Below are 20934 nucleotides of genomic sequence, written 5' to 3'. Positions count from 1 at the left end.
TGATTTTGCACCCAATCTTGACATCTTCTTTTTATAGGCCTGGATTTAAGAACCATATTGACCATAATGAATCAAAATATCTTCTAAAATTCCAAATATTTTCTCAACAAGAATTTGTGCAAGGGTTTCCTGTGAGTAATGTGACTTCCTCCCACAATATAAAGAGATCCTGGTTAGGTTTATTGGTAATTCTAAATTGCCAATACATGTGAAAATGAGTGAATATTGTGTCAGCCCTGGGATAGGCTGGCCTGTCTCCAATGTACCACCTCAAACCCAGTGTTAGTTAAATCAGCCAAAAATGCAAAAATGAGAAGCTATGAATAGGATGAATTTATATGCTGATTAAGTCACTGCTGTTTTTGCTATATACCATGGACTCTATCTGTTTTCTCCTTTACAGGAAGAGATCCAGCATCTAAAGCTAAAGCTGGAGAAGGTGGAGAAAGAGAGGAATGAGCTGAGAGTTAACAATGACCATCTTGAGAGCCGGGTAAACACTCAAACACAAAAGCATTGGAGTTATGTCTGATTCTTCAGATAAGGGACAAAGCTCAGCTCCGTCAGAGATAAAACCTGACAGTTTTGACATTTGACAGTGTTGAAAAAGCAGTTTTTCCCTCATGCAAAAAATGTACTGTACATTACAGCCATTTAGGTTTTCCTTAGCTATGTGCATCAGCCTATTCTTTTATCATATTTATTATTCATTATGTTTTTTTACGTATAAATTCAATAAATTTATTTTTATTGTTATATTTAATTTATTTTTTATGATTCTGTTAGGTTGTTAGTTTCATTTCATGTTGTGTTCCCTTGGTTTTTTGAAGCTGTACATTAATATAGTATAGACATGTTTGACACATGTTGTGTTTGTTTGTTGCCTTAGATCACAGAGCTGTCATCGGAGTTAGCTGATGAGCGGAACACCGGGGAATCAGCCTCCCAGCTGCTGGAGACAGAAACCTCTGAGAGACTCCATCTGGAGAAAGACATGAAGGACTTGCAGGTAGAGACATAAACACACGTGCCCGGTGCACTGTGAAGTTTCAGTTTTGTTTCTATTGTATTCATCACAACATTCAGTCATGCTCTTCACTGAACTGGCTCGGATCACCACTCAGGGATGGGTTTGGTTTGAATCTCAGCTCAATTTCAGTAATCTGAGATGGACAAAATGACATGCTTTACTCATAAATGACATCCAAACCATGTCTTTTGCAAGGACAGAAACACTTTTTCTCAGGTAAATCACATGATTATACATGACCAGGCACGCCTTCTTACATATGTCTTTTCAACTCAAAAAAGTGTCTTAGAAAATTTAAATCAGTGTATTGTTTTCTGTGAATGAGTGAACAAGATGATTTTCACATCATTGTGAAGCAAAGAATCTAGGCTAGAAGATGCATTTCTTAAAAGTCTTGTGGACCAATGTTCTGTTTGTGTTTTATGGTTTTATTTCAGTGACTTAAAAATTGTAGTTTTTCACTAACCATGCATAAACACTGTTTTCTCCTAAACAGTCATGTATAAACTTACTGCTCACATATTATTGTAGCCCAGTTTGTGCTGATTACAGTGTGCACTGTATGTGCAGGAAGGTGTGTCTGACCTTGAATAGTCATGTGATTTACCTGAGAAGACAAAGAGCCACATAATGAGCCTTTCAGTCAGGAATGTGGCTGAGAGGGAATTAGTGCAATACGATGTAGATCCAAACGTTCGTCATTTGAGTCGGGTTTTTCCTCTGAGGACAAAGTAAACTATTCATCGCTGTGTCGAACATACGAAGCTTCATCACCCACATAGCATACCATCATCTTGAAAAGTGAGTAAATTCTATGATGAAGTTTGACGTTTTATGTCATTTCTCGGAGGCGTGTACAGAATTACCTGGCTCACCTCAGATTATTTCCATATGAACAATGCGCTCCGTGAGGTGGGATCACATTAGCTATAATGAGGTGAGACAGGAGAAAACGTACCGCTCCTTAAGTTCATACAGATTAAATAAAAAATGATGATTTGTTTTGAACTTGAATTGTTTCATTTAAAAGAAAACATTTCAAGCTTTCTAGCCATATATTTCTTATTTTTATGAGACAAGTATTCGCTGAGATTCTGGTTGTTTTATTTACGTGTCTGAAGAGAGATGACAGAGACAGAGAAGACAGAGAGCGCACCATGTCTGCTTTCTTTATTTTACAAAAGCACAGCATTTTGTTGTTATTATGAGGGTATACAAATCAAACTAGGCCCTTTACAGATTCGAATGATATATTGCTCTTTGATCTGTACGATCAAAACTGACGGAGTAATTTAAGTTTGTTTCAGCATTATCAGGAGAAGATGCCACAAAATGTGCCGGCGCATTCGTCGGCCCCTGAGGGTTAAAAAGGCTGACACATGTTTTGCAGTTATAGTAAAAAAAAAAATGGCTATAGTGGCAAAATGATATTGTGATATTCACCTGTCGGTACTCTTGTTATGGCTGGTCAGTGTAGTTAGATTGACAAGACAACTTCTCATAAACTAAAAATTAAAGTGAAAGATGTCACAGCACAGACTGAAAAGTGATCTCTATTATGTGTGGTTCTCTGTAGCACTACCAGTTACTGCTTGGCACCAGAGATGCTTTCCAAATTCAAAAAGACAAAGCGTGTCAAAAATGAAAAAATACAAATTCATAGGTGTTCACTTATACAAAATTGCACAAATTATTCCATAGTTGATTTCTGTTTAGTACTGTTTGGTCAACATGTCTTTGGATTATATGACAATTCTATACCAGTTTTCCAACTATACCTCATCAATGTTTCTTAAAAAATGGTCTTTCTAAGACTGCTTTCTAATGTAACCAATGGCTTCATTTTTAACCATTAAACAACCAAACTCACAACCCAGTGTAACAAGTCATGGTAATCTCCAGAAACTTACAAATAGCATAATAATTGGTCATTTAAACGCATCTGTTCTGGCTGATGGGACTGACTTCTATCTAGATTTTACTATTGGTGAAAAACATGTCAGAAAACAGTAATCAGAACTTTTCTCTGTGGTGCTCTTAGCCTGCTTTTGTTCCAGTATATGCCTGTACTGAGGAATGTGTTTTTCTTTGGGGTTTAACACATGAAAACTCGAAGAACTCCTGGGTTATTCTATGAAAACATATGTATTTATTTTATCATACAGATTGCTTCTTCTCTCTCAACCACTAGGACAAGTATGACAGTATGAAGAAACAAATGGAGTCCATGGAGATGGAGGTGATGGAGGCTCGACTCATCAGGGCTTCTGAACTCAATGGAGAGTTGGATGATGACGACACAGGTAGAACACATTCTTCTCCTACACACATAAAATAACAGAAACACACCAACACAGCAGTAATTACCTATCTGCTAAACTTAGATTTTGTTGTGTTGCTTAAAAACTCACTCATAAAAGTGCTACTTGTAAGACCTCTGCTAAAGTTGCTGAACGCCCACACAAGTGATTAAACATCTTTTTAGGACTGTTTAGGTGTGTGTAGATAAAGCGTGAGTGACAATCCTGTGAAATCTGTTGAGGTTTAGGAACCTAAGTCCCTAGCCCTAACCCTAAATACCATATCTGTGTTAACAGACAGAAAATAGTACTGCAATGACTGCAAAATATAATTTAGAATTTATAAACTGAATGAGGAGGCTGGGTTTTTGATGCACTTTTGATATCAGTTTAAATACAGACCTATATGGTAATCGTTACTATGTTTTGGTTGTGTTTTATATTCACGCTAAAAAATGATGAATGGTTATACTTACATTTCCTGCCAGCTCTGGTGTGTGTGTGATAAAACATGTAATGGTGGTGTGATGGCTCTATAAGCATACAACAATTACATAAAAAGAAAACTGCAATTAGCCATAATGATACGTAATACTTAGGCTATGATGAACGCTTGGTATAGCAATGAAACTGGCAATACTTCGCAATGATTGTTCAGTCCATGCTTAAATGTTTTTAAATTATCATAGAAGTAAGGGGTGCGTTATCAGTCAATACTCGGGCGAGAGCTCCCTCTGCTGGCGTAGCGTTACAGAACCATGGTAATAATAAATGAACAATAGCAGCAGTAACATTATTAAATATGCAAATTGTTTTGAATCAATTTAGCCAGTCTTTGTCCACTGCCTACCTGTTTAAAACTCTGATGGCTGAGGGGAAGAAAGAGTTCCTTAACCTGGAAGTCCTGTGCCCTTCTGGTACACAGCATCACTGTTGTCCTTCCAGTACACCTTATTTCCCAATGACCTCACCTCTCTTGGAGCGCGCTAACAGCTGTTCCTGTGTGTATAAAAACAAAGAGCCACTCCGCTAAGCACTACATCCAAACACAAAAAGGCCCGAAAGAAAGGGAAAGAGCATTATATACAGGTAGAAATGCCAACAAACCATGGCGATTGGTTTATTGAGCCAAAATACTAATGATAGAATAGAAAAAACTCAAAAGAGCACACAGAGGAAAAAAATAAGTGTTGGAAAAACACAGGAGCTACTGGTGACCTGCTGCCACTATCTCAGGCGCAGAAAGTCTAGACGCCCCAAATTGTTTGAATTGACGTTTTATTCCGTGGAGCTCTGTTGTCACATGTCTACTCCATAGCTTGCTCAGCAGAGAGAATCTAGATTTGAAACCTCTGACTAATCAAAGTTTGACTTCAGTTCAGAATATTATGAGCCATAATGCTGGACCACTCTACTGCTTTCTTCCTTTGCATTGAGTAAACTGTCTTCAATTGTTTAAATGGATTATATGGACTACAAAAAGTCCTTGGCCATATAAATGCCACACACACACACACACACACACACACACACACACATATATATATGCATAGCAGGTTTGTTGTTAGACAGTAGATAAGTAGACTCAGTGTGAACATGTTGATGTGACAGGAGGAGAGTGGAGGCTGAAGTATGAGCGAGCCATCAGGGAGGTCGAGTTCACTAAGAAGAGACTACAGCAGGAGATTGATGACAAGCTAGAGGTGGAGCAGCAGAATAAACGGCAACTGGAGAGGAGGGTAAGTGGACACTTTGGAAAAAGTTTCACTGACACGTTCATTTATAAATCTGTCATTATGTTCCTGTCTAAGATAATTAATACCATGCAGTTATACCCTCTGCAAATTCTAGAATTCATTGATTTTAAATTAAAATTTTCAGCAAGAAAATAAAAACGTCAATATATTTATTGTCTGTGTTATAGTATAAGGATCGTCCCACATTGGACACTTCTAAATTTAATTTATGTTACAGCAGTTAACACCAGGTATGGTAGTCTTGGTTGGTTTGTCGGTCAACTTACCACTTGATCCAGACCAAAATATAACAACTTTTACATGGATTTCCATGTCATCCATGCAATACCACCACCAGCAGTGGAATATCTCAAAGTTTTTTAATTTTGGATGGTCTTTCAGGGCCTCCAGATGATGTATCCTAATGTTCAACTTTTCCTGTAGTACAAGAGTTTGACCTTTGTGGTTTTATTCAAATGATTTAGTAACTGTTACAGACCTGTCTAGGGTAAGGTCCATTCATAAACAGCAGCCTGGTTTGAAGAGGGCCGATCACCACAATTTATTGTAAATTAAAAACAAACCAACGAGAGCACCCAGCCTCACCATAAACAAACCAAACCGAAGGAACAATGCATACAACTGAAAGGTAAACTGAAATGCTGGTCAACAACTAAGATTAACACTATAAAATGTTAATATAAATACAATACTATATACAGATTTAATAGAACAACTTGCTCTTTCTCAGAGAAGCTAAGTTACTCTTTAACAAACATGAAGCAGGACTGCCAGTTTGTGCGGCTCCATGTGAAGACGTGTTCTGGCTGAGTTTGGTCGGGACCCTCTTAATTACATTAAAAAACTACAATTTCAGCACTTATTTTACATCCTAAGCGCTCTTGGACTTGAAGAAAACAGGGCTAGCTAGTCGCCAGCAAAAATGCCTAAAAGTCAGAGCCACCACGCTGATACCAGGAGGCTAATGCTAGCAGTCAACACAATGTGCCTGCTACAGCACGCTACTGGGAGAATTAATGGCTATAATGGCAAGCATGGCAAAGACGCACTCGGATCAACTTTGAGAACTACTACTACTAATGCGTTAGGAAAAATTCAAGACACTACAGATCGCGTCACAGAATTAGAGAGCATGACTGCTTCCCACTCTGATTGTATTCATACCATGGAGGCAGATACTGATCGCTGTGAGGACCTAGAAGCCAGATCTCAACATTGCAACCTGCAAATTATGGGGGTGAAAGAGGGCCTTGAAAATGGCAAAAGGATGACACACTTTGTGGCCAGACTTTGTGGTCACTTTATTATTGTTCAAGGAATCTTATTTAATACCTCAGTGATGCTGGCTAATATTTATGCCCCAAATTGGGGTGATGTACAATTTGTCTAGGATTTTTTTTTCACTTCTTCCAAACCCTGACTTGCACAATATGATAGATTTTAATTGTGTTTTACACCCTGGGCTCAGTCGCTCAGACCCCAACCATGGCACATTCACACCTGTTAACAGATCAGCTCAATGCATTAATTAATTCATTCAGGCCCATGGTGTGGCTGACCTATGGAGGGCTAAAAACCCAACTTCAAAACAGTGCTCATTCTTTTCTCTGCACATTGATCTTTTCTTTAAAACTAGTAGCTCCCCTGATACAAATTGCAGTATACTATGGGAAATGTTCAAGGTATACATTAGAGAACAAATTTCATTTTTATACAGTGCAAGTAATAAGGAAAGGAAACTTGAACACATTTCTGAAATTAACGGCAGACAAAGTAATTGACCAGCATCAATCAAATCATTGTCTGGGGCATTATGGAAAGAGACAGCACTTCTCCAGACAGAACATGACCTGCTAATGAATGACAAAGCCATAGAAATACAGCTATTAACATTTTGAACATGGTGAATGAGCAAGGTGAATGCTGAGCCACCAGCTAAAACAAAAGGCAGCAGCAAGCTTAATTTCATCACTTAGAGATGAAAAATTTAACATAATTACATATCAAAGGAGCATTAACAAGTGGTTTGTTGTATTTTACAAAGAATTATACTCTGATCATTGTGACTTAGTGCTGATAGAGAAGTTTTTTAAGAATGTGCAGTCGCCTATGTTGGAGGATACAGATAGAACCAGTATTGAAGGTGATAAACAGGGCAGGACAAATACACACAGTCTCATATGATGATGACCTACTCCTCTTTCTTTCAGAGACAGCACATTGCGTTTTTACTGGGCAGCTATTATTTACAAACTCGTCTTCTTGGTCAAGTCAGAGGAAGATGGACATGTACCTGTCTAGACACAGATGGAACAGAACACCTGCATGTCAGGCTCACTGCCCTCAGTTGTCTGCTCATCACTGCCACTCAATAATCAAAAAATTACTAACAATCCAGTGATACTAAGGACAATTAAGGTGTTGGAACAATTCAGAGTTCATTTTAAGCACAAACAGGGTCTCTTTGCAGCCCCTGTATCAGCAGATGTACTCTTTTCCCACTTATTGATTCTGCATTTCTGGCCTGGGCAAAGAAAGGCATTAGTACTATGAATGATCTTTTCAGAGGCAGTAGCTTTATGTTCTTTAAGCAGCTTCAGGCAGAATTTGATATAGCCCCTCCAACTTTTTTAGGTACTTGCAGTTGCGGAGCTTTCTTAAAAAATATTTCTCCTTGACTCCATGGCCTAATTGGATAGATGACTGTCTGACTGTGGATCCCTTATAGAGGGGGGGCTCTATTATCATTATATGAATTAATCCACATAGCAGCTGCAACCTCCGCGGACAAGATAAGGGAACGGTGGCAACTGTTGAGATGGGACTTGGAATATCTGGGCTTCAATGGCAGCAAATAACCAGGCCTATACACACAATATATATTAGAAATGGGTTAATACAATTTAAGGTTGTGCATAGACTCCACCTGTCTAACAGTAAAATAGCAAAACTGTTCCCTGGAATGGATGAGACATGCCCAAGGTGCAAATGTGAAATAGACAACATCAGCTATATGTTTGGGCGGATGGCAAAAACCCATTTACAGCTGTACTCCAGTTGTTCCTCAGAACTGTAAATTATCAGCCAGGTAAGCTTCAGCTGTGGCCATCACTACATTTCTGGCCTGTTGTCACATCCTTTTGTCTTGGAAGTAGCCTTCGCCCCCTTCACATAAACACTGAATGAAGGACTCTCACGTCTCAACAGCTGAGCCACATCACGGAGTGGCTCAGCCAAAAGCTTTACAAAACATGGCAACCATTATTACAATATTTCAAAAGACTCCCAGTCAGTTCTACATAAAGTCAATTAAACAGTCCATTTTCCTGTCTTATATGATTTACTGTGATTGTACAAAGCACAAAAATGGTGGTGTTGAGGAGGATAGTACATTATGTAAAGTGCTACCACCCATTTCCCTTCTCTCTGGATCTTCTTCCTTTTTGTATTCCACAAATATTTCCACAAGGAAACACACACGAAATTAGTCTGAATAGAAAATATAGCAAACAAACAGGACTTGCTGACATTGTCAGAGTTAGAAATAATGATTCTGATGGAAACTTTGCCTTCATCAAAAAAAAAAACAAAAAAAAAACACCTTTTGCAGCAATTACAGCCTGGCAGACCTTAGGCATTCTAGCTGTCAATTTTTCAAGATAATTTGATGAGATTTCACCCCATGCTTCCTGGAGCATCTCCCACAAGATGGATTGGCTTGATGGAGTCTTCCTCCGTACCATACAGTCAAGCTGCTCCCACAACAGCTCAATAGGGTTCAGATCCGGAGACTGTGCTGGCCACGTCATTACAGTCGGAATTCCAGCCGACTGCTTATTCTTCAAATATTGCAGACACATTTTGGAGGTGTGTTTTGGGTCATTATCCTGTTGTTGGATGAAATTGGCCCCATTCAAGTGCTATCCACAGGTTATGGCATGGCATTGCAAATTCTTGTGATAGCTTTCCTTCCTCAAGGTCCCTTCCACTCTGTACAAATGTCCTATTTTACCATCTCCAAAGCACCCCCAGACCATTGGGGTTATTTTAGTGTAGCTGCCAGTTGAGGACCCAGTTTGTGCTGCTCTCTGATGGGAGTAGTTAACAGCATGATAAGAACTTTTAAGTTTCCTCGCAATTTCTCGCATTAGGTAGCCTTCTTTTCTAATCTAACAATAGATTGACGGATCTCTAATGAAAGTTCTTTCTTTCTGGCCCTTTTGAACCTGTAAACAAACAACTGCTGATGTTCAGATACTAAACTAACCTAAAGAAGGCCATGCTCCCTTGTTTGCTCCATTAGTACAACTGTTCTTAGCTGTGCAAAATAATTGCAAAAGGGTTTTCTCATAATCAATTAGCCGTATAACATGATTAACTTGAAATAGCAGCCATACCAGGAGATTGATGCAGAGGACTAACAATTGCTAATAATAGGCCTCTATGCAGAAATGTAGATCGTTCTTTAAAAATCATTAGCCTAACTTTAATTGTTTATGAAATGGATAAAATTGTTTATGAAATGGATACAATTGTTAGTGAATTGCACGAAACTGTGTTTTTCTTTGGAAAACAAAGAAATTTGCAAGTGATCCCAAACTTTTGAGCGGTAGTATATAGATATGTCACTTGTATTTTTATGCATTTTCCAGCAACAGGCTATATTCTCCTTATTTGTGATTTGCTGTCCATGTGGTTGTGCAGATCAGCGACCTGCAAGCTGATAATGAAGAGTCCCAGAGAAATTTACAGCAGCTGAAGAAGAAAACTCAGCGACTTACAGCTGAACTGCAGGACACCAAACTTCACTTGGAGGGCCAACAGAACCGCAACCATGACCTGGAGAAGAAGCAGAGAAAGTCAGTACACACACATTATCACGTTTGAGCAGGTATATGTAGATACACTTGTCAAGTGTGTGAAGATTCTCAGTCGTCCTGGTGAAGTTATCTAGAGGTTGAGTCATGGCAATTGGACTTCTAGTTTTTAGGTCAAAACATTTCACTACTCATCCAAGTAGCTTCATCAGTCTGAGAGAAAACAGGTATGAAATGTACAATTTAACCTTCAGGTTTGAAGAATAAACAGCTTTGAGACTCCATACCAGCTTTCTCTCAGACTGATGAAGCTGCTTGGATTTGTAGTGAAACAATAATGCTGTGGTAACAGTAAAAGGAAAAAACTTTAAAAAACCACTGTTGTTTTCCAGACTGATTATTTTAATAGCTGTCCTCACAAAGATTGCTGTACAAATGTGTGTAAAGCACAACTACCAAGCACCATGCTCTGTAGTTCTATACAGTATGTGTTCCTGAACAAGCACACTGCAATTAGAACAGTTCATAAAATAAAAATTTTTGTTACCTTGAACATTATGAATTTTGCTTCTCAATTGTCAACCAAGTACCAGTAATTGTCCTTTACTACAGTGTTTTAATAGTGTGTGCATTTTTGTTCAGATTTGACAGTGAGCTGAGTGCAGTCCAAGAAGAGGTGCAGAGAGAGAGAAGCCTGAGAGAGAAACTGGCCAAAGAGAAAGACTTGCTGACCGGAGAGACCTTTAACCTACATCATCAGCTTGAGGTATGTAAATATAAAGTAAACAAGTAGTGATTTGAACACAGCTCAAGCTTGTCATAGTCGTGGATCTATTGGCATTCAAGGTCAGTTCCTAGTATGAGCAAATTAGCAACTGATATGAGGAATCTACTTAGCTTATATTTCAGGAGAATGTTTACAGTGACAAATGATCAAACTATATCCATTCATTGAGGCTGTCCAGTTCAAAACTATTTGGATTAAAAGCTCAAAATAAGCTAGTATGGAGGGCATAAACTGGGGTTGGGGTTTTAAACTATGGTTGTTTAAGGTCCAAAGTTTTGGTTCACAAATCTATAAGATTACAGTATTTTCCAGCAAACCAAAATCTAACTGAACTTACTGTACAAAAAGAAATGAAGAAAAACAGCAAAGTATTACATTTGAAAAGAATGTACAAGAGACTGTACAGCTTTATTAGATCACCAGTCATAAAAAAGAGAAAACACAAATATTTTAGGAACCTGTCAAAAACTTGTTTAAAGCTAAAGAAGAAAGAGGAGTAGGTCATCAGTGTATGAGACGGTGTTTTATTCCTGCCCTGCTTATACCCCTCATTCCTGAATTCATGTTTTTACACCTAAAATTTGGGCACAGACATTGGACTTCTCTCAAAAGTAAAAACTTATTTTCGTTGAGGAATGCAGGTAAATAACTGTAACCGGGCATCTGAATGAAAAGATAAAAATGGTGGTGGTCTAATACATTTGTAAAAGAAATGTATGATTTGATGTAACTGGTGGCCAGTTGATTATTCAGTTAATTATTTGAGTGCTAACTTCTTATCATACAATAACTGCACTGTTAATTAACCACTTAACTATCCTGCATTTATTTATACTGTGCATTGTATTCACTGTACATAGTTGTAACACCACATAATGTACCCCAACATCTGTGTGGGGTACATTAGGAGGCAAGGAAACATTCAGTCATCAAAGTTTATGTGTTGTAACGATGAAAAACTGACAAGCATAGGGCTCTAAGTTACTTTGAAAATTGGCTAATGGCTAAATGACTGGATCAGAACATCAGGCAAACTGCAGTAGATCCAACTTTCCAACTGTCATTACATATGTACAAGTACATGGCAATGAAATGCAGTTAGCATCTAACCAGAAATGCAATTAGAAGCAACTGCACTATGTACAGTAAGGCAGTGCTAGGAACATAATATAAAGATGGATGTACTATGAACATATATATACAGATGTGAGTGCTATAAACATATTATAATGTAGTGAGGAATATGTGCTATTAATGTATGTACAGTCTCAGCGGAAGCTATCAACGCTATTTACAAATGGATATGTACAAATGATACCTTAATCTAAGTAAGTCACTAGTGCGATGGAGATCGAAAAAAGAATGTTGAAGTAATAATCAGTAGCTATCTAAGTTACCAGTGCAGTGTAAAAGGCAGTGCAAGATTAGAATCACAAAATGATGCATTAAAGTACTTTCAGACAGTATATTTATAGTAGCAAACACATTCAAACACAATTTGCTGTGAACCTCAGTGTGACACAAATGCCAACCAAATGTTACAGTTAAGTTCTTCATATAATAAGCTTATTCATTCTCAATGACTGGACATGAAGTCAGAAGAGACAGACAGAGGAATGGTATTCAGCTATGGTCTTACCACTTAGCACAGGGCATCATTCTGGCTATTTGTTTTAGCAAGCTGGATTTTAAACGCAAAAAGGTCTATGAGGCATACTGAGTGTAAACGTTTCAAAGTTAAAGTCCAGAAGGAAAGATTATGTGATTATGGGCAAGGCAGAATTGTCTTCAGATATTTTCATGAAGCTTGATTACATTTTTGGCAAGTGTACTACATTACATTTTAAGTGTACTATGTTTCATTTAGTTGCACTGCATCCTCAGTTTTGCACGTATTTTGCATAATTCTTATATGCAGTTAATTTTATTAAAAAGCATGCAGTCAATTAGGAGATATAACTTCTATTTAAAATTTTGGTGCCTCCAAGATGCAGAATGTCACACAATTGTGCAGCAAGCCTTTAAACCTAGCATTCAAATATACAGATATGCAGCAAATTTGGTTATAATAAGTTAAACCAATTATGATTTAAGGGTATTTATATGAAATTAATCTTAACAACACACACATTTATAACTCCAAAGTGGAAAATAGTTAGGTAATATTGTAATAAGATTGAATGAAATTGGAAAACTGTGAAAACATGGAAATATAAGTCAAAATTGTGTGTAGATCACTAGACAATAAGGACAGGACATCTTAAATTTACACAAGTATAAGTGATCAGTACGTCTTGGTGAGTTAAAATACAAATTATTTCAGTGGCCTCTTATCCTTCTAACACTTTGTTAGATACTCAACAGCAGCAAAGTCATTTAGTGTGAACTTGATCCCAGGATATCTGTTTCATGTTTTCCTTTTTCCATAAGCAATGAAATACAAACAACACCACGAGTGTCAATAAATGAAGTGAAAGTTTACAGTACAATATTCACCATAATTTCCATTTCGCAAATAAAAAGCTAAAAGAAAAATCACGAAATTGTGATATTTTTTTATTCAGAAATTAACTGCTTTTTTTGAAGTGTGGTCACACATATGTCAAATAAGGATTTGTTTACAGTAAAAATATTTATTGTCACTGCATCAATTACAATATTTCTGTTTAAGATTCCAAACAATGTGTGTATCAGTTTTGACATCATCTGAACACATACTTTAGGAAAAGCAGTGATTGGCTTCATAATTTTCCATTGATTGTTCCATCACATATCTGAAGATCTGCTGCAAAGAGAGGTTTATCTCTAGTTTTGAGTGAGATATCTGTACATCTTCCTTGTGAAACCTGCAAACTTCAGCCAAATTAAATAAATGGATCAATCAAAACCAAAACATCTGACATAAGAGGGAAACTATATTACGTCTGTCCAACAGGACAAACAAAGCATAGGCTGTATTTGCAGTAATAGTTGTCTGTATAAGTTATACTGTATTAAGTACATTTTTAAAATAAAAAATGTCAGTTTTGTTTTTTTGTTTTGTTTGTTGGTGTATCATGCATCAGTTTAAAAAATGTTCATGCTTTGTGCAATTGCATATTCCCTTGGAATGTAATTAACATTTAGTCTGATTCTAAAGGAAATTATTGATTATTTCTAAAGTTTGCACATGCAGGCTACAGAACATGAATTTGTAATTGTGAAACAAAGGTGTGAAAATACCCTCTCTCTCTGTTGCCTTTAACCCTATGTTCCACAGGACAAGGACCTGGAAGTGTGTGCAGTAAAGCTGAAGCTGGACCAGCTGGAGGCTGAGTTGCAGGACCTCAACTCCCAAGAATCCAAGGATGAGGCATCACTGGCCAAGGTATGTGTCTGTGTAACAGGGTGTGTGTGCATGTGGATGGTGTTTTAGGCACAAAATCAAAACTAATCAGTATTTGCAGAGAATCCCTCTGCCCTTAAACCAGGAGCAGTTCTCTTTGGTTTGACCTGCACACAGTTTCTTATGGTTCTTTGCAGCACCCTGGAGAATCTGCTGCCGTTCTTCTGTAGATTCAGGTTGTCCCAGTGTTTTCTTTATCTTCATGTGATCCCATACTGTGATCCCAGATCAGGGCTCTGTGGGGGTCAGACCATCTGCAGGACTCCTGGTTCTTCTTACCTCTGAATGCAGTTCTTCATGAACTCTAATCGATTCTTTAAGGGTTTATTTTCCTGCACAACGAAACTGAGATCAATCAGAGACCTGATGGTTTTGTGTGATGATCTAAAACATCTAAAGTGCCTGACATCACATATATCTGGTCTGATTAAACTAAGATTGAACTGTTTGGCCTCATTTCTAAATGTTATGTCTGGAGAAAACCAGGCACCTCCCATCAGCTGCCCAATAATATCCCTACAGCCATGGGATGTGAAGCATGGTGGTGGCGGCAGCATCATGCTGTGGGGGTGCTTTTCAGCAGCAGGGACTGGGAGAGTGGTCAGTGTTGAGGGAAAGCTGAATGGAGAAAAGAGATATTCTCAACAAAATCTATTCCCCAACACTCAGGACCTCAGACTGGGCCAAAGGTCCACCTTCCAACATGACAACGACCCTAAGCACACAGTCAAGAAACAAGAGGAGTGAAGCCTCTTAGGGACAACTTTGTGAATGTCCTAGATTGGCCTAGCCAGAGCCCTGACTTGAACCCTGTTGAACATCTCTGGAGAGACCTTAAAATGGCTGTCCACCGATGTCCCCAGCCAACCTGACCAAGCCTGAGAGGATTTGCAAAGGTGAATTGCAGAAAATCCCCCAATCCAGATATGCAAAGCTTGTTGTGTCATACCCAAAAAGACTCAAGGCTTCAACTAAGTACTGAGTAAAGGGTCTGAATACTGACTAACTGAAACAATTGTAATATCAGACTGCAACATAACAAAATTGAAAAAAGCAGAGGGGTCTGAATACTTTCTGAATGCACTATATGTACATATACATCTATATACTTGTATATTATTCTTATTGTTGTTATTATATAGTGTATATCAAATTTATCATTATTGAGACAATCAAACAAATTTTAATATTACACAAAAATAACCAGAGTAAATACAAAATGCAGTTTTTAAATGATTTAATATATTAAGGGAAAAAAGCTGTCCATAGGCTCCAGCAGATCCCTGTGACCCTGGTTAAGGAATAAGCAGGTATAGATAATGGATGGATGGAAAAAGCTCTCCAAACCTGCCTGGCCATATGTGAAAAAGTAATTGCCCCCTAAACCTAATAACAACTGCAATCAAGCAATGTGTCTTTCACATTGGTGTGGAGGAGTTTTGGCCCACTCATCTTTGCAGAGTTTTTTTTTAATTCATCCACATTGGAGGGTTTTCGAGCATGAACGGTCATGCCACAGAATCTCAATCAGATTTAAGTCCAGACTTTGACTAGGCCACTCCAAAACCACAATTTTGTTTTAACTTTTTGAGTCATTCAGAGATGGACTTCTTGGTCTGTTTCAGATGATTCTTTTGCTGCATAACCCAAGTGTGCTTGAGCTTGAGGTTATGAAGTGATTTCCAGACATTCTCCATTAGAATTCATGGTTCCATTAATTATGGCAAGTCGTCGAGGTCCTGAAACTGCAAAGCAGCCTCCAGATTATCACAGTACCACCACCATGTAATGATCTCACTGACAGGGTTCGGGCCTATGCAGTACAGCAGCAGAGACTGTGCATCTCCTTGGTAGATACTGCCTGTGTGTGTGTTTGTGTGTATGTGTGTTTGTGTTTGTATGTGTGTATACAGAAAGTCCTGCATCTATACATATAGACTTTTTATTATTTTCCAGGTGAGGAAGCACCTTCGTGACATGGAGGCCAAAGTGAAGGACCAGGAAGAGGAGCTGGACGAGCAGGCTGGCACCATTCAGATGTTAGAACAGGTACAGACAAAGAACAGTGTTCCTTTTGCAGACAATATTAAACAATACATTAAAGATAAATAGATAAATTGCTCATACTGTCTCCATTACTGGAGGATTTTATTGCACCTACATTATGGTTAAAGAGCGCTGTGGTCGACTGACGTAAAATATGACCTACCCTCACCTCTGCCTTCCTCTTTATGTGAGCAGGTCACCCTTTCCATCCTCACGAGACACACAGAGCAAGTAAGGGATGGACACGTTAGAGGAGAAAGAAATGTAGAGACCACTAGATAAACAACCACAGCAGTAGGGTCTGCATTCAATCAGCTTTACACTATGAGATCCAGTTATCATTTAATTTATTGTTATTGTGAAAAAAATATACTGATTACTCCTGCTTTAACATGAAACATTAAAATTGTGAAGTATCCATAATGTTAATGAACAGATTATTCTCGGTCTTGGTGTACAGAAACCAATTTTCAATTCCAACAGCAGACTGAAATATGGTGATGCTGCTAGACAGAAAAGAAAAAAAAGGCAAAGGTTTTTCAGCCTGCAGATTGCATTTGTTTTTCCTTCAGGCCAAACTGCGACTGGAAATGGAGATGGAGCGTTTGCGTCAAACACATTCCAAAGAGATTGAGAGCAAAGATGATGAAGTGGAGGAGATAAGACAGTCCAGTAGCAAAAAGGTAAGGAGGCTCACTACACACATACACATGCACACATTTTCATATTGTTATTTAAGTTTGCAGTTACTTTTGCTTTTTGTGACTTTAATGTGTGGGGCAGGCAGATGTACACCTTTGGTGCTGCACACAGCAAGGTAAAGACTAGCCACTGAGTTTCATTGTTTTGTCTTACTTTTCCTCTCTTTTAAGATGAAATAAGGTAAGATAAAATGACCCTCTATTAGTCCAACAAATTACAGAATACAACAGGAGCAAAAAATAAGAATAGCAACACTGTATTTACAAAGGTATATACAATAACAATATAATTAAAAAATATGATAAAAATATAATACAGAGTCCATTTATATTAACTAAACCAATTTCTTTTCAATACTGCACACAAGATAACTTATAATTCTACTTAAGATGCCTAACATTCATGCTTCATAGGAAATATCTAACTTTGTTTATTTGCAAAACTGGTACAGATACATTTCATTACAATAATGACATTTATTGATTTTTTTTTTTTTTCATAGGTGAGCATTACACTACTTCATTTTCTCCTGTGTAATCAAATAGAACTATGATACTATATAATTCATATGTGTTTGTATGTGTGTCTAGCTGAAGCAAATGGAAGTCCAGCTTGAAGAAGAGTACAGTGAGAAGCAGAAGGTGCTAAAAGAGAAGAGAGAGTTGGAATCAAAGTTTCTGTCAGCACAGGAAAAGGTAACTACACTGGATGCAGTGTAATGGATCCCAGTCCTGTTGGAACTGAAATAGGATCTTAGATAGAACATGTTAAAAAAAACACCTTGGTGTGACTTCCTGTAGCATTCCTCTGGAGGCAGTAAGTGACTTCTGATTAAAAATCTCAACTTTGACAAGACACTAGTGTGAAAGGATCAATTATGAGACATTTGTTTCCAACATGACTTGTCCTATGTATCTGTCAATTTCATCTGTGTATTCACAGCATGTAAAATTCACATTTGATATGCGCAGAGTTAGATAGTAATGTTATGTGTTCTAAAGCTCTGTTGCTGTTGAAATGTGTGGGTGGAGGTTTGGGGACATTCCCCATATGAATATTCTGACTTAATCAAATATTTATCTGACATTGGCAACTATAGATGGAGAGCCACCAGCACTGATTAAGTTAAAACTAATGTCTCACTTTGATATCCATGGAATAGAGGGAAAAGGCCTGCTGCCACCAAATCAGTAGAAAATAAATTAATATAAAATGTATGTACTGTATATCAACTTTAACAACCCAGAAGCTGAGTCATGGCAACCAGACTTCTAGCTTCTCCAGATTAAGGGAAAGTTGGTTAGAGATATCAAATTTATCCACCAATTTGGTTTCTCTTCACACCTGGCCTGAGATACGGTCATTGGGACCCCTTTGATCCACAGACTGAGTGTAGACTGTGTCCTTCCTGAAGGACCTGTGAAGTGTAAACGCCCTCTGTGATCAGAAATTGGACAGGTCACCCCATTCCTAAAAATTATCATTATTTGTGACATAACTTTTGTTTCTCAGTTGCCAAAAAAAATAGCAGAAAATTCACTGGTTGACTTGAGTCCAGATAATTTTCCTCAAACTATATGTGTTTCCATGTTGAGAGAGGGTGAGATAATTTTCTTATTTCCAAGTAAATTCAGACTTACTCTTTTTAAACCAGACACTCATCTAATGTTCTCTCTTTAAAACTGTGCAAGTTTTGTTGTTTTTGCTGTTCTGGTAGTATCAATGGTTTGCATCTATCAGTAATAAAACAGCAATAAAACAGACAAATACACCTGCATCTTTTCTAAAAGAAACATACCATAATGATTTTCCAGGTATATTGTATTTTTAGCCAGCCTTCTTATTTATTTTTATTTAACCAGTATTAGCCAGGAAAGTCTAATGGAGATTAAAAAATGTCTTTTACAAGAGCATCCTGGCCATGACAGGCAGCAGCACAGCAGCACAATTTTAACTAATTTTAATTATTTGTTAATGTAACCTAAAATTCAAAGATTTGATAAATGGTTAAACAAGCTTGTGGGCAATCCTTCATATGTCAGTTGCATTATCAAACTTCAACTGTATGTGTTTCCCAGGTGAGAAGTGGTGACATTGAGACTGAGAAGCGTTTGCGGAAGGACCTGAAGAGAACAAAGGCTCTCCTGGCTGATGCTCAGATTATGTTGGACCACATAAAGAACAATGCACCTAGTAAAAGAGAGATCGCCCAACTCAAGAACCAGGTACAGCCACAAAACATTTCCACTTCATGTATACTTACTGTACGAGTTGAAAAGACAAGGTAGAGTTGATACCCTGATATAGAAACAGTAGGACAGTTTCAGGGTTGTGGTAGGCTATGCTTGAGACTCCCCAAATAACTCTATTCTGGATGCAGTTTAAATAAATAATGTAAAGGGAATAATTTAATTTAGCTGAAAGTCTCTTCAAGCAGCAGACTATATTTACCAGAGGCCATGAAATCTATTTTCTGCTGCATTTAAAATGCATACAAGTTTATTTCTTTTTTTATAGGTGAAGTTAGCTCATTTGTGTGACATCACTAACCTTCTTTTAGAGATCTGATCATTGTATTGTTAAGAGACACCAAATAAGTTAGATTTTAAAGAGCCAGGGATTGATATAGGTTTGTTTTGACCTGCTGAGGTTTTGTGGTGCCTCTGTGATACGGATAACCAGACAAGCAGTGAAAAAATTTACCTTGTGGTTCTTGACATCGCACAGGTTTCACAGGGATTAGTTCTGGGGGCTCCGATGAAAACTGTAGGTCCATTTTCCACTATTTTCTGTTTACCCATCCCATTGTACTTAAGAATTGCACTCTTACTGAATGATTCCAGAGGTCAGAATTCATGTTCAATATGAAATTTGAGTGTAAGTACAAGAAGTACAATGGCCTATGTGTCATAAGGCAGAAAATAGGAAATGAGAAAAGTCCTTTGCTACAATCTTTCCTCAAATTTTCACAAGTGGTTTAGATGCTACTGGTGACCTGTCCAGGGTGTACCCCTGCCTTTCACCCAAAAGAGAGCTGGAATAGGCTCCAGCAGATCCCCGTGACCCTGGTTAGGAATAAGTGGGGATAGATAATGGATGGATGGATGGATTAGATGCTTGATATTACAGTAAATATCAGTAAATCAATATTTATTTATATAGCACAGAGAATGTCAACCTAAGTGCTTTACAGAAATGGATAAAAACTGGAAATAAAAATGGTGAGTCAAGGAGTAGCAGAAGTAAGAGATGAAACATTAATTCAAGTAGAGTCAACACTTCTGTGACGTAAATGTCTATTTAGAGAGGCGGGGTTTTCATTTAGACCTAAAAGGCAATAAAATCTGAGCTGGGGAGAGTTTGTTCCACAGCCTAAGAGCAGCTATGGAAAAGACAAGGTCACACCATTGAGCCTAGAGCATGGAATTTCTACAGTGCAGGTTAGAGATTCTGAGTGATCTGCTAATTGACCATACAGATAGGAATTCAGAGATTTGTTGGTGCAAGGCCATTTAAGATTTTTAAAACATTACTGAACTTTATTATGAAACAGGGAACCAGTGAAGAGAGGATAAAATAGGGGTAACAAGAGCCCTAATAATCACTTAAAAAATGGCTTGCAGTCATGACTGTGGACCTGTCTGCCCCGTGAGCTTCGTTTGGCTGACAATATACTTTCAACTTAAAACATTTATTTGACCTGGCTTTCAGCAACAGATACTCTCTCCGCTGTATGTTTTCTGATCTTATTTATTGTCTCTACTTTATCCTTCTACTTTTGACTTGTTTTAACCCTGTGAAGCACTTTGGCTCAACTTGTGCTTGTTTATACAGTGCTATAGAAATAAAGTTTGATTTGATTTGATTTGACATTTCAGCCCCATTTTTTTATTTGTCAGTTGTCTCTCAGTTACTGATAAAACATTCCCAGCACAGGCCTGAGGGCTTTGCAGTCAGAAAATACTTATTTAACTCACACTGATGAGAGTTAGTTTTTTTTTTTTTTTTTAATATTTTCACTCTTTTTTTTTTTTTAACTGATTATATTTTTGGTCTAAAGCAGCACTTTTCAAAATACGTGTGGCATGTCTGTCTGTTCAGATTAGATTG

General features: G+C 37.7%; 1 protein-coding gene across 8 annotated transcripts in view; it reads left to right on the top strand.

Moving 5' to 3' along the window:
• myo18ab (myosin XVIIIA b) overlaps positions 1 to 20934 on the top strand; it is a 90590-nt gene that overhangs the window by 51983 nt on the left and 17673 nt on the right. For all 8 annotated transcript variants that reach the window (XM_026298843.1, XM_026298844.1, XM_026298841.2 and 5 more), the window contains 11 exons: positions 404 to 493; positions 890 to 1009; positions 3222 to 3333; positions 4942 to 5069; positions 9792 to 9946; positions 10547 to 10670; positions 13951 to 14058; positions 16033 to 16125; positions 16695 to 16805; positions 17415 to 17519; positions 18903 to 19049. In XM_026298843.1, coding sequence (XP_026154628.1) covers positions 404 to 493; positions 890 to 1009; positions 3222 to 3333; positions 4942 to 5069; positions 9792 to 9946; positions 10547 to 10670; positions 13951 to 14058; positions 16033 to 16125; positions 16695 to 16805; positions 17415 to 17519; positions 18903 to 19049 — 1293 coding nt within the window. The remainder of the gene's footprint in view (positions 1 to 403; positions 494 to 889; positions 1010 to 3221; positions 3334 to 4941; positions 5070 to 9791; positions 9947 to 10546; positions 10671 to 13950; positions 14059 to 16032; positions 16126 to 16694; positions 16806 to 17414; positions 17520 to 18902; positions 19050 to 20934) is intronic.

Source organism: Mastacembelus armatus, chromosome 13 (assembly GCF_900324485.2).
Source record: "Mastacembelus armatus chromosome 13, fMasArm1.2, whole genome shotgun sequence".
Taxonomy (NCBI): Eukaryota; Metazoa; Chordata; class Actinopteri; order Synbranchiformes; family Mastacembelidae; genus Mastacembelus; species Mastacembelus armatus.
Note: the sequence above shows the minus strand (reverse complement) of the source record. Positions and strands in the feature narration are given on the sequence as shown.